This window comes from Colias eurytheme, chromosome 12 (assembly GCF_061535395.1).
Source record: "Colias eurytheme isolate Ceu_HAF_F1 chromosome 12, ilColEury1 Martin Lab GWU primary, whole genome shotgun sequence".
Classification (NCBI taxonomy): Eukaryota; Metazoa; Arthropoda; class Insecta; order Lepidoptera; family Pieridae; genus Colias; species Colias eurytheme.
Window position 1 is genome coordinate 1,228,704 of NC_142991.1, and position 12,123 is coordinate 1,240,826.

A 12,123-nucleotide genomic window follows, 5' to 3' on the forward strand; every position below is an offset into this window, starting at 1 on the left:
TACAATAATATTTTAAAATGTGTAGAGCACTATTTCAAAGATCAAAGTCTACTCCTTATTTTGCTAAACATTAATTCATTTAATTAGAATTACAAAACTGTCCCTTTCACAGTATGAACTGTTACTTAAATTTTGTTTTCTACCTGTAATTTAATTAGAATTACAATACTATCCTTTTAACACTATGAACTTTGGCCTAAATCGTGTTTCAAAATTCTATCAATAGATATCCATCTATTTAAAAAAATGTCTTACCATCATAAACAACACCTCGCACCAGCTCAGCCACATCGAACACAGGATGACTGACCGTCAAATTCACTTCACTTTCACTGTCACCAAGCGTCACTACCTCTGCACTGTCACTTGGAATCCTCGCGTAATCACACGCGTCACCTATAGCTTCTACTGTAGTCATATCTGTTGTTGTTTCATCGTATATCTCTATGGGAAGTTCCAGGTTGTCATCAAATGTGTCTATTGGTAGTTCTTGATTGCCTTCAAGCTTTGTTTCTGCAAAAGGCGGTCCTGGTGACCTGCCTGGAGCTGGGTCTCCACTGGGTAAGTTCAGTGTGGATGTGTATGGTAGTAGGATGGCGAAGATCGGCAGAATAATGTGTATTGGACAACGATTCATGGTGATTGGCTGGATGGAATGCGTTGGAGATCCCATTGTAGACGCTATGTTATGTTTGGTTTACCGCTCATGGTTGGTATCTGGAAAGAAAAGAAAATTTATTAAATATTATATATTTTGAGCTTATGTTTGTTAAACATTTAAGTCATTGCCGACTCACATATGTACATAAAATGCACTCAAATAGATTCAACAAATTTGAAGCTTATAGCTCTTCAGACATTTAATTTTAAATTGAACTTAATAATGTTCTATGTCGTGGTCATATCGTAGAATTGTCCCTTTCATGAACTCCTTGAAAATTTCATAAAGTGGTCTGAAGAGAGTAAATAAACAATGTAGACTCCAAAACTTAATAAAAGAAATCGTAAAAGAAGTTCAAAATAAAGTTTCGAAAGTATCCTTTAAGACCATTTATAAGGTAATTTTAGTTCTGTATTCCATAAAGCTGGACGATTAATACAGGCCGCTAATAGCAAATAAATCATGCTCAACTCTCATTTCGATTGTATTTAAATTAAATTTAACCGCCTTTGACTGCGAATCGTTAATATTTTTCTTTTTTATCAAATGTTCCAGCGGGAATTAATCAATTATATGGCTCTCAGATGAAGATAAAGTTCTGTGAATTTAATTTCTCTCAAAATTACCTTCGTTTACCGATATCTGTTGGATCTCTCGAGGGTTTGAGTGATTCGTAATTTATTATTACGGGCCAAATCGACCTCGAAAAGATTCGAATAATTTGTGCAAATTGCAATTTGTATATGATTACATGTAGAAAAAAAAAATTATAGAAACAAAATATTTCACGTAATATTTGTTAGAATGTGTACCTAACTCAAATAAAAAATGAACGTCACGTTTGGTAAATAAGCAAGCTTTTGCTATTTCGATAAATGAGACAATTTTAGACATTTAGATATGCTGGAATAAAATTTATATTATTTATTGAGTATGTACACATACGAAAATGAGTATGCATTTGGTTACATAACTATTGTAAATTACCATGATGATAGGTATGTATCAAATACCATTGTAACTCGATCCTCTATCAAGACCGCCTCCATTGAACATGAGTATTAATAATAGTACTGTAGATAATATTACCCTTTCTATATACATATTTTAAACAATACCATACTTTTATGTCTCTCTAGATATTTACGACTTAATGAAGTGTAAATATTTAATATTCTATGTTACAAGAACACCATTTAAAATGAGCAAATTTCCGCCACTCGCAAAAATATTCTCCGAAAATCCGCACCGCCCTGTAATTAAAATCCTTGCTCGTCATTTTGCGTCACCCAAGAGTTAATATACTATTAAATGAGCATAATTAACTGTTAATCACGCTTTGGTAAACGCGTTTGAATTAACTCTTTGATGCCTCGCTTATTATAGCGGTGAGGAAGGCGGTATTTTACCCGATATTAATATTATATTAGCCTGTCCCCAATTTACGACATTGTCAGGGTGATATGTAATAATTAATAAAGCAATAGTATTGATGTACACCGTATTTAAGTCTCTATACTCTGTTTATGGGGCCATTTGCGTGTGTCTTTCTCTTGATCCAAACCTTCGCTATTACTGTTATTAGTTATGTTATTACCACAGTACTAAAAGATGTACTATGTTATTACTGTAACCATTGTAATTATTACCCGGCTTATGTCCATTAAGTATATGGACATACCAATTAAAATATAATGTCTCAAATTACATTCTTCGAAACACAGTCCCTAAAAATGTAATGTCTTGGCTGACACAAATATGTAGGCTAATTGAACCCTTAACTTTCCTAGACCTAACTAGTAATTTATCCTGGCCACGTAATTATGTTCCAAGGACGGATATATGGTACACGTCTAATCAGATAGTCTCAAGGATTTAGTGCCTCACGTTAGCTCTAAAGACACCTATATTATAAACGATAAAATTCTCGTAAAACACACAAAATACCTGGAGCATAGAAGCAGAGAAAAAGTAATCTCTTAGGCGCTTCGAAAATATTTTTTCAAGGGTTCTTAGTAAACATGTTTACGAAGACTTGATTGATGTGGCTCTAGATTAAAGGCTGTGTTTAATAAGTGGAAAACGTGGTCGTGGGATTTGTCAAAAGATTTGATTGGAGTAATGCAAATTTCTTCAGGTGCTTTAACTCATTACATACGTCAAACGCTCAAAATTTGGGTGATTTGTGAGTATTGACTATTGGCCGACTTTTTGGACCTTTTCGGTTACCTGTTACGAATATGTAAGCCCTACATTTTATATTCAAAGAAAATTCAACCTTATTAGTGTTATGAAGTGTCTAGACTTTATTTTGTCTAATAGAATGAAAATAAGAAGAGTACAAAGAGAAAAAAGTTAATGGCCACAAAGTTCGTCAAGAAGTCTTTTGTTCCTCATTGTTTTTACAACCTGTTACATATAAAGTATTTTAATTGACTAAAATTGAATCTGAGTTGTTATTTAAACGGATTTGCTTTAGATTGAGTTTCGGGTTTTGTACTAAAATTTTAGATAGGTGTGGGTTCCGTTATGTACCTTTTCCTAACCTTCACTCCTTTCCAGATACGTTCAGATTATTTTTGAAGATAGCGACATTACCTTACAAATGTAAAGCGTAGGTACATAACGCTCAGCTTAGCAGTGAAACTTAACCTCAGAAATTTTCAAAGCATGACGAAAAACTTTTTCTTTAGATACTTATATTCCTTTTTCACTATTAAGTGAGAGTTCCAATGGTATTCTGAAGACATTAATTGAGAAAGTAGACGGTCCATTGCTTAAGCGGTGGGCTAATTTACATCGTACGCAATATAATTATGACAATGGATAATTTGGATAATTTTTCGACCCAAATATCGACCAATAGAATTGCACCTCGACGTCACGTGGTACAACCTACATGGTATTATACTGATAATTTTTTGAAAATTTTCTCTGGTCGTTGACGTCAAACTGACAGGTTGAATTCAATTGTGAAATTATTGGCCGACATTTGGGACGGAAAAATAATCCCCCGAATACCACACGAGCTTCAAAATTATCTTAAAAGTCGTCAAGTTTTTCAGGAAAAATCGAAAAGGAATTTTTTAACTTTGACTAAAAACTTGACTCCTTCATTTGTTTGCAACGAACCTATCGGAAAATACCCGATAATTTTGAAACTCTTGTGGTATTATAAGTGATAATTTTTAATGGTTTTATTTAATCTTGTTTTTCTTTTTAATTGTATGAATTTAATTTGTATGAAATTTAATTTAATAATACGTATTACTTACATAGTTTGTAAGAATAATGTAGGTATACTAACACAAATATGGATGAATATCTAGAAATAAAATATTATTTATTTATTTATTACTAGTTTTCCTCCCGCGGCTTCGCCCGCGTTTTCAGATAAAAACCCGTTCCCGTAGGATTTCCGAGATTAAACCTATCCTATGTCCTTTCTCGGGTATCAAAATATATCTATACCAAATTTCATGCAAATTGGTTCAGTAGTTCAGGCGTGATTGAGTAACAGACAGACAGACAGAGTTACTTTCGCATTTATAATATTAGTATGGATTAAAACATTGGATATTACTATTGGAATACCAAACTTTAACAAATTAATATTGTTCCTTCCTTTCTTCTCTATGGAAATATTGGACATAACTATATCAATTTGCATAAACTAATAGAATCAGTTAACAGAACAATACATTGAGAGGGCGAATATAATGATTTCTAGCGAACACAAAGTGACAAGGCCCGTTAACAACCCGGCCAACGGTTAGCCGTGAAGTAGCCTAGTGTTCAGGGAATTGCGACCAATTTGCGACTCAACGTCCAATGTGACCTTTGGATCGATTTTATACAAATTTAGATTGACTTGCAAGACAATGCTCATAGAGTTTTGGATGTATTGTGTGTATTTCAAACGTTAAATTCCCTGAACATCGCTGTAGGTTTTTATGAGTCCTCTAAATTTCGTTTATAAATTGTTCTGTAAAAAATGTTAAGATTTATTTTAATTGAAGGACTGTCCTACAGCTAAAACCACTATAATAAAAACGTGACACTCGACAGTTTGTAAGAATGAAAGGATGTTTGTTTGTTACTCTTTCACGCCAAACCACTTCACGGACTGATTACAATATGAGATGATATGGAAGTGATTCGTTGCAACATAAAAATATATAAATATTTTAGTTGCCCAGGTAAAATCGCGCGGCACAGCTTGTATTTGATTTTTATGCGAAACTTCTAACTTTCGATGGTAATAATAAATTTCAAGTTCCAAGAAGTTTGTTGACATTTTTTAAACTTTTCTAACTTTCCATAGTTGAGTATTGTAACGATGTCATTTACCTTGGCCTTTTATGTCCTCATTTTTATGTCGTTAGAATGATATTATTTTGCTTTTAAATACATATTCCTTTGTAAGATTCGTCAATTTTCATTGCTTTATATCGTCTATCTGTCAAATATCGCAAATTAGTTTCCTAAAACTAGTGAATTCTCTTATAATTTGTTTAATACTTATTCATAAAGATCAAGAAAGAATGATACAAAAAGATTATGTATTTAATGGTCGATTGCGCGATCCTAACCAACTTCGAAATCGTTGGTAACCAGACGAAATGGTAAAAAAAGACCAATATTATTTCTCCAAAAGCCATTCTTCCAAACAACACATTATTTAGCTTATCTGTTTCAAGCTTCGATGATAGTTGAAGAGTTACATAACAAATGGACTAATGGAATTCGATTACTAGGGCTAAACTATGGGTACATTGGTATATAACAAGGCTATATTATATTATTTTTATCGGTATTTTTAAATGTATGGTGTATGGTGGAATAAACTGGTTATCTTTCTTCTTTCTATATCCATCGTTCATAAAGTTTTTTGTATCTGTGTTTTTATTGTTCCAAATAAAGAATTTTGAATTTTTTTTTTTTTTAATCTTTTGAATCGTAAGTACTTACATATTTTAAATGGATATCACTGGATATTTTAAATGTATAGAAAATACTGTAATTTACGTTATCGATGACCCATGCAACTTCGTCTGCATCAAAAGGAATATTTTTTCCCGCTTTTACAACGTTTTTCATTGCTGCTTCGTAAAAGTAATTTGATTATAGTATCCCTAAGACACATGGTCTTTCGTAACTGATCGTGATTAAATGGAATAAACCTAAGTTTAAGAAAATAACATTGAAAATTTCAATATTGTAGTACATATTTACTTTTGCAGAGTTTAGGAAAAAGAAATAACACACCCCGATAAATATTAACATATTAAAAAGGTCAAAGTTATCACTCGTAATAAATAAAATATTGCAACGTGTTACGTCACCTTTCGTAATCTTCCCGGCGAAAATTTGCGTAATATAACTAAGAAAATGGGAAATGTCGTGTTCCCTTGGCGCGGATACGTTACATATTTATCTCTCTGTTCAACTATATATTTTACTAGTGGTCCGCCCCGGCTTCGCCCGTGGTACCTATATGTTTAAACTATCCTATCTCTCGAGTTGGATCGAACTGCACATGGTGTGCTAATTTATATATATTAAGATGGGTAATGGGTAAGTAAATATTCTTAACATCCATCAGACTGAATCTTCCTACAGGATTAATCCCAAAACCACCGTACAACAGAGGTATACTCCAGCTAAATAACCTCAAGTTAATCCAAACATACAGCTACCAATTTGTATGAAACGCGCTTTGTACCGGGGTAGATTGAAAGCTATTGGATAACGTCGAAAAGTCCCCTAAAGTTTGTAAGCGGTCGATCCGACCAAGGTCGGGCGAGCGGTGCGAGACTGGCCCGCTATCACACCGTGAACTGGAAATCGATACCACAGAATACATAATAGTAGCTAAACGCTACAGAACGGACACTCTCCGCCTCCCGCCAAAATTAAACTTACCTCACCCCCGCGCGATCAGACATAAAATGGGCCATATTTTTCTGCAAGGACGATACGCAACGAAGATTGACAACATTAATCAAATTGACTTAAAGTAATTTTATTATTTTGGATTTGTGATTATCGTTTTTCGTAGAAAATGGTTAGATATTGTGCTGTTTACGGATGTATTTCATCAGAAAAACGCGAATTTTTTTTTACGCTAGTCACAAATGTGCCAACCATAAAGCGTTAACACACACATTTGCAGTCTCTACAGTGTGACTGTCAAAACGATCATTTTGTATGGAGTGTCCGGGGTGTGTCGATACTAATACTATAGCTCGATATATTTCGATACTAGACATCAGAATATACAGTGTAATGAAATTCCTGTAACTATAACTCTTCTATATAAGTGTATGTTTTGGCAATTTTCATTATTATCGCTAGAAATTTTTAATTTTGGTTTAAAAAAACACTTCTAGAGGGAATTTTTTTTAGAGGTTATAATATTAACAAAATTCGTAAATTATTTAGATCAAAGATGATATGACATAGGAGATCGAATATCAATACGATCGTATTATGTACTTTAAAAAAAATGTGTAAGAAAAAGGAAATTATAATTATAAATAAGTATTGTACAATCTATGACCCCTACAGAGAAACAAAACAACGTAAGAGGAAAATTCTCTCTTTCATAATAATAAACACAATTGTATTATATAGATAGAGAGCAAATATTTGATATCTTATATCTTCTTTATATACTTTTACTTACCGTTAAATCTCTGAATCTTTTTGTTTGACAAACATTATTATCAGAATTTCACACATAGCAAGGTCAATCTACTATAATATGTGTTATGACAATTAAAATCAAAACCAGTACAAAGAACTTTCAGCCACAGTGAATTGAGATCAACGAAGAAAAATATTAAGCTATTGCATAGCTTCTATCGTGGGCCTTGAGCGCGGGGACCGAATCCAGAAATTGCGTAACGAAAAACCTCACGCTCCCCACTCCGACGGGCGTAGAGGTGTGGCTTGAAGGCATAGCATGCAGGCGTCTTTTTTATGTAAATTTTCTATCTTTTTTCGTTTGCAAAATATTGCCTATTTTAGAAAAAAGTCAGTAAATGTTACATACCTAGAATGTATCATAATATATTTAGTTTGTTGGTATTTTCTGTGATAACTACTTGTTAATAATATGACGACACAAACCGCTTGTATAAAAGTAAAGTTAAATATATTTAAATGTTTGACTATGAATTTGGCAAGATTATTTCTCATAACAACATTTACTACAGGAAATTATGTTGACATTAAACATGAAACCTTTAGTCATCGTGAATTTTAATATCCATTCTTAAATATTATTATTTTATGTTACTAGCTGTCCCGGCAAACGTTGCTCTGCCGTCTAATCATTAGGGGTATGCAAAATAGATATTATCCAATTTTCAGACCTACTTTATTATAAACTATTTTATTGTGAATACAAAATTTCACGAGAATCAGTCAAGTTATTTCGGAGGAGTTAACTTCAAACACCGCGATACGAGAATTTTATATATGTTATATTTATTTCGGTGTGACTGTGGTCCACTTTACAGATGGAACAACTCTATTGTCTCTTAGCAAATGTACTGTTTTATTTCGCCCTGGTTGGGAACAAAAGAAATTTTAATATGTTCATGACTTTTTTCTTTCATAATGGATTCCTTGGCATTTTGAACCGAGTTGCGCGATCAAAGCGAAAACTTTATTTAATACTTATAAAGAGCAAGGCTCTTGACAGGTTAATTCTCCTTGATATTGTGTTCGTTGAAGTTTGAGAAACTTGTGTCCAGAAAATTGTAGCGCTTTTCTTGGTTCGCGGGTATTGGTTGGTATTCTTCCGCGACCCCCAGCCAATGTATACTAAGCCATAACGTGCGTTTTTTGTTATTCCACAAGTATACCTATGACTTAATTCAAATTATAAATTACTGAATATGTACTGGAATAACACTGATTTACAGGCTTTACTTTTCAAAGATAACAAGTAGTTTAAACAATTAACAGTCGCAAACATATTATTATTCCTTATCTCATCCGTGGTATATAAATACAACGATTTTTGAATTATATTATTATACAACGTTATACCTTTTCTCTATAAATCATAAATATTTCACAATGCAAGTTGAAGAAAAAAGTGTTTTTCAAGTGTTTCAAGAACTTCCTGATTGTGTGGAAGAAGACACATTACACCCAAATGTTAAAAACTCTATCGGTAGAATAATAAAAAATGAAGGATATTTAACGTTTAAGATACAAGCTGAAGCTTTAACGGCTGATGGCGGAAATTTCATGGGAAAGTTGTTTGTAGTCAGAATAACTGGTAGAACGGGTGAAGGTGAAAAGGAGATTAACTTGTTTATAAAGCAAGCCCTTGGTGAAGATATTTTCCAAGAACACATGTCCATGAGCGAAGCATACTTAAGGGAAGTATATTTTTATACAGAACTTAATGCACTCTACAAAAAACTACAACTGGAGGCAAATATTCAACCACATGAAATGTTAAAAACTGTTAAATGTTACAATGAATCAAGCACAGTTGCTATTATTTTGGAAAATCTGAAAGTGAAGGGATTCAACGTGTTGTTCCGTATGGACGTGATGTCGATACAGTTTGCTGAAGCCGCCATCAAGGAACTTGCAAAGTTTCATGCTCTCTCTTTTGTTGTACAGAAAAAAATGCCTGACTATTTTAATAATAAAAAGAAAACTTTCAAGCCAGTGGTTCGTTTCAATGAACATTTTGAGCAGTTTGCGAGTAAAAGTGTTAAATTGGCTGTACAAAGACTGGATGAACCTGTAAAAGAAAAAATTACAAACAACTATTCCGTTTTATTTTCAAATTATGCTAAATATATGACAGATACGGTTTCTTCTGTGAACTGCTTCTGCCATGGAGATTACAGACCAAATAATATACTGCTGAAAGATAACGTAAGTTGACGTTTTATTATATAATTATTAATGATGTAGACTTTGTTTCTATTGTGTGCTTCCACGTGGAATTTCTCAGTAAACATAATATAAGAATATTTCCTGACTTTCCATGTTACTTTTCTGCTATAACTTCTAACTACTGTTATTCTTTCTAATTTTGTGAGATACGTAATTGTTGAAAAAATCTGCAATAAAAGCATTACAATAAAAATGTTTTATGAAATACTTTTCACCTTTTAAATTTAATTGGATTCTACAGAAGTAAAAGTAAAAAAAAAATATTATTCGGTTAATTTTGTTTCATCGAATGATTTCACTAAAAATCGTTGTTTTGTTTGTTTTCAGGATGAGGCTATTGAAGAAGTCATCCCAATCGACTATCAACTATTATTCTATGGATCACCCATTACAGACTTGATTTACCTATTATATACAGGAACAGATGGTACATTTAGAAAAAATCACGAACATGATTTAAAAGAATTATATTTCAGTACTCTCAAGGATTTCCTACATAACTTTGATATTGATGTAGAAACAGTTTTTCCGAGGAAAACATTTGACAACGACTATGAGAGCATACGTGAATATGGTTTTTATTTGGCCTTAGTTATATTACCGTATATATTGTGTGAAGAAAATGATATACCTGATTTTGAAAATGTACCTGCCACTGAGATAGAACTGAAAATTGATGAGAGATACTTCCCTAGAATGGCTGAGATTTACGATGAATTTAAGCATTTGATTAAATTATAGAATTGTTAATTGGACTAGAGTTTTTGTAAATAGGTATTATAGAATATGTTGAATTAAATTTATTGTTACTTTATTTTCGTTTTATTATTACTTATATAGTTACACACATGAGTCTATTGCTCTTCAAATTCAAATTCAAATTCAAATTGCTTTATTTGCAGAATGTAGAATTACAAAGATGTTTGTAGATACAGATAATATAGATCCTTAAACATTCTGCTCGTAATTGAGCGTGCAAATATATTATAAACTACATTAAATACAATATTATATCCCACAACACTTATAGATCCCAATACAGTAGCAGAAAAGATTAAAATATTAATTTATGTCCCGATATGATATCCATTAATTTTAAATTACTGTTTTTGATTTGTCAAGTCACTTATATCATAGAATTGTTTTGTGATTAGCCAGTTTACTAACCTCGTCCGGAATATATGTACAGGTAATTCTTTGAAATCGTCTGGTATTTTATTGAATATTGTAATGCTTCTAAAAATTATACTATTTTTCGCAGTATTTATTCTACACGTCGGAAAATAAAGTTTGTTTTGAAATCTGGTCATAAATTGATTATTGATTTCTCCTTTTTTCGTGTAATACTCGGGATGCTTTCTTACAAATAAGCATACATCTCTAATATACATACATGTCAATGTTTATATACGAAGCTTAGCAAATATGGGTCTACAGCTGTCTCTTTGTCTCAATCCTACTATGGCCCGTACGCATTTTTTTTGCGCTATAAACACCTTTTGTCTATCACAAGATTGCCCCCATAATATAAGTCCATATGAGAGAATTGATGACACATATGCATGGTAAGCATTTAGGGCCGCCTCCATGGACACTGTGTTCCTTAGTCGTCTTATGACATAAACAAATCGGTTTATCTTGTCACATATGTATTCAATGTGCACATTCCATTTTAAATTTTCGTCCAAATGGATACCTAGAAACTTGTGGCTTTTTACCTGTTCTATGGTTTTGTTTTCATAATCAACTTTTAATTCGAATTGTCGACTATTTTTAGTGCAAAATTGGATCATTTTAGTTTTGTCAAAATTGATTTGGAGGTTATTACTTTTTAACCACCCTACTATATCACATAATGCTTTACCTATTTCTAATTTGTAAGAAGTATTTCTTGCATTGCCTTTCACAATAAGTGTGGTATCATCAGCGAATAAAACTGTTTTATGTTTGGTTATGTTTGGCAGGTCGTTTATATACATGAGAAATAGAAATGGACCGAGAATACTGCCCTGTGGCACTCCGGAGCTATTTAACCTTCTACTGGATTTATATATAATTTTATTTTTGTTAACACATTTTCCTAGTTCGACATATTGCTCCCTTTCTCTGAGATAGTTTTCAATCCATTCATTCGCTTTACCTCTGATCCCATATTTCGCTAGTTTATATAAGAGCAAATTATGGTCTACAAAATCAAACGCTTTACTCATGTCCAAGAATATAGCTGTCGCAGCATTTTTTTCAATAAAGGCTTGAATAACTTCTTTTACTAAATCAAAACAAGCTAAGGATGTTGAACTATTTTTTCTGAAGCCAAATTGTTGTCTAGTTAATAATTTATTCATGTTTACGAAATTTTTTAGTCTTTCTACTACCACCTTCTCAAAGATTTTTGAAAACACAGGTATTAATGATATGGGTCTATAATTCGTTATATCAGAGGGATCCCCTTTTTTATACAAAGGTTTTACTACTGCGGTTTTTAGAATAGTAGGGAATATTCCTTGTTCCATAGATAAATTTATTAAGAA

General features: G+C 32.4%; 2 protein-coding genes across 2 annotated transcripts in view; one reads left to right on the forward strand and one right to left on the reverse strand.

Moving 5' to 3' along the window:
- The window catches only part of LOC149903771 (uncharacterized), a 149,526-nt gene extending 148,820 nt beyond the window's left edge, over nt 1–706 (reverse strand). The window contains exon 1 of the mRNA XM_090108180.1: nt 256–706. Within this exon, the coding sequence (XP_089964306.1) occupies nt 256–673 (418 nt within the window). The 5' untranslated portion in view covers nt 674–706. The remainder of the gene's footprint in view (nt 1–255) is intronic.
- An 8,046-nt stretch (nt 707–8,752) lies between these two features.
- LOC149903775 (uncharacterized) lies at nt 8,753–10,406 on the forward strand. The gene is made up of 2 exons (XM_090107960.1): nt 8,753–9,571; nt 9,920–10,406. The coding sequence occupies exons 1-2, from the start codon at nt 8,753–8,755 to the stop codon at nt 10,331–10,333; spliced, it is 1,233 nt and encodes a 410-aa protein (XP_089964086.1). The 3' UTR covers nt 10,334–10,406.
- Nucleotides 10,407–12,123: the final 1,717 nt, after the last annotated feature.

Coding starts and splice junctions, on each gene's coding strand:
- LOC149903775 (XM_090107960.1), top strand. CDS start 8,753: ATGCAAGTTGAAGAAAAAAGTGTTTTTCAAGTGTTTCAAGAACTTCCT. Junction 9,572..9,919: donor ATATACTGCTGAAAGATAAC/GTAAGTTGACGT, acceptor GTTTGTTTTCAG/GATGAGGCTATTGAAGAAGT.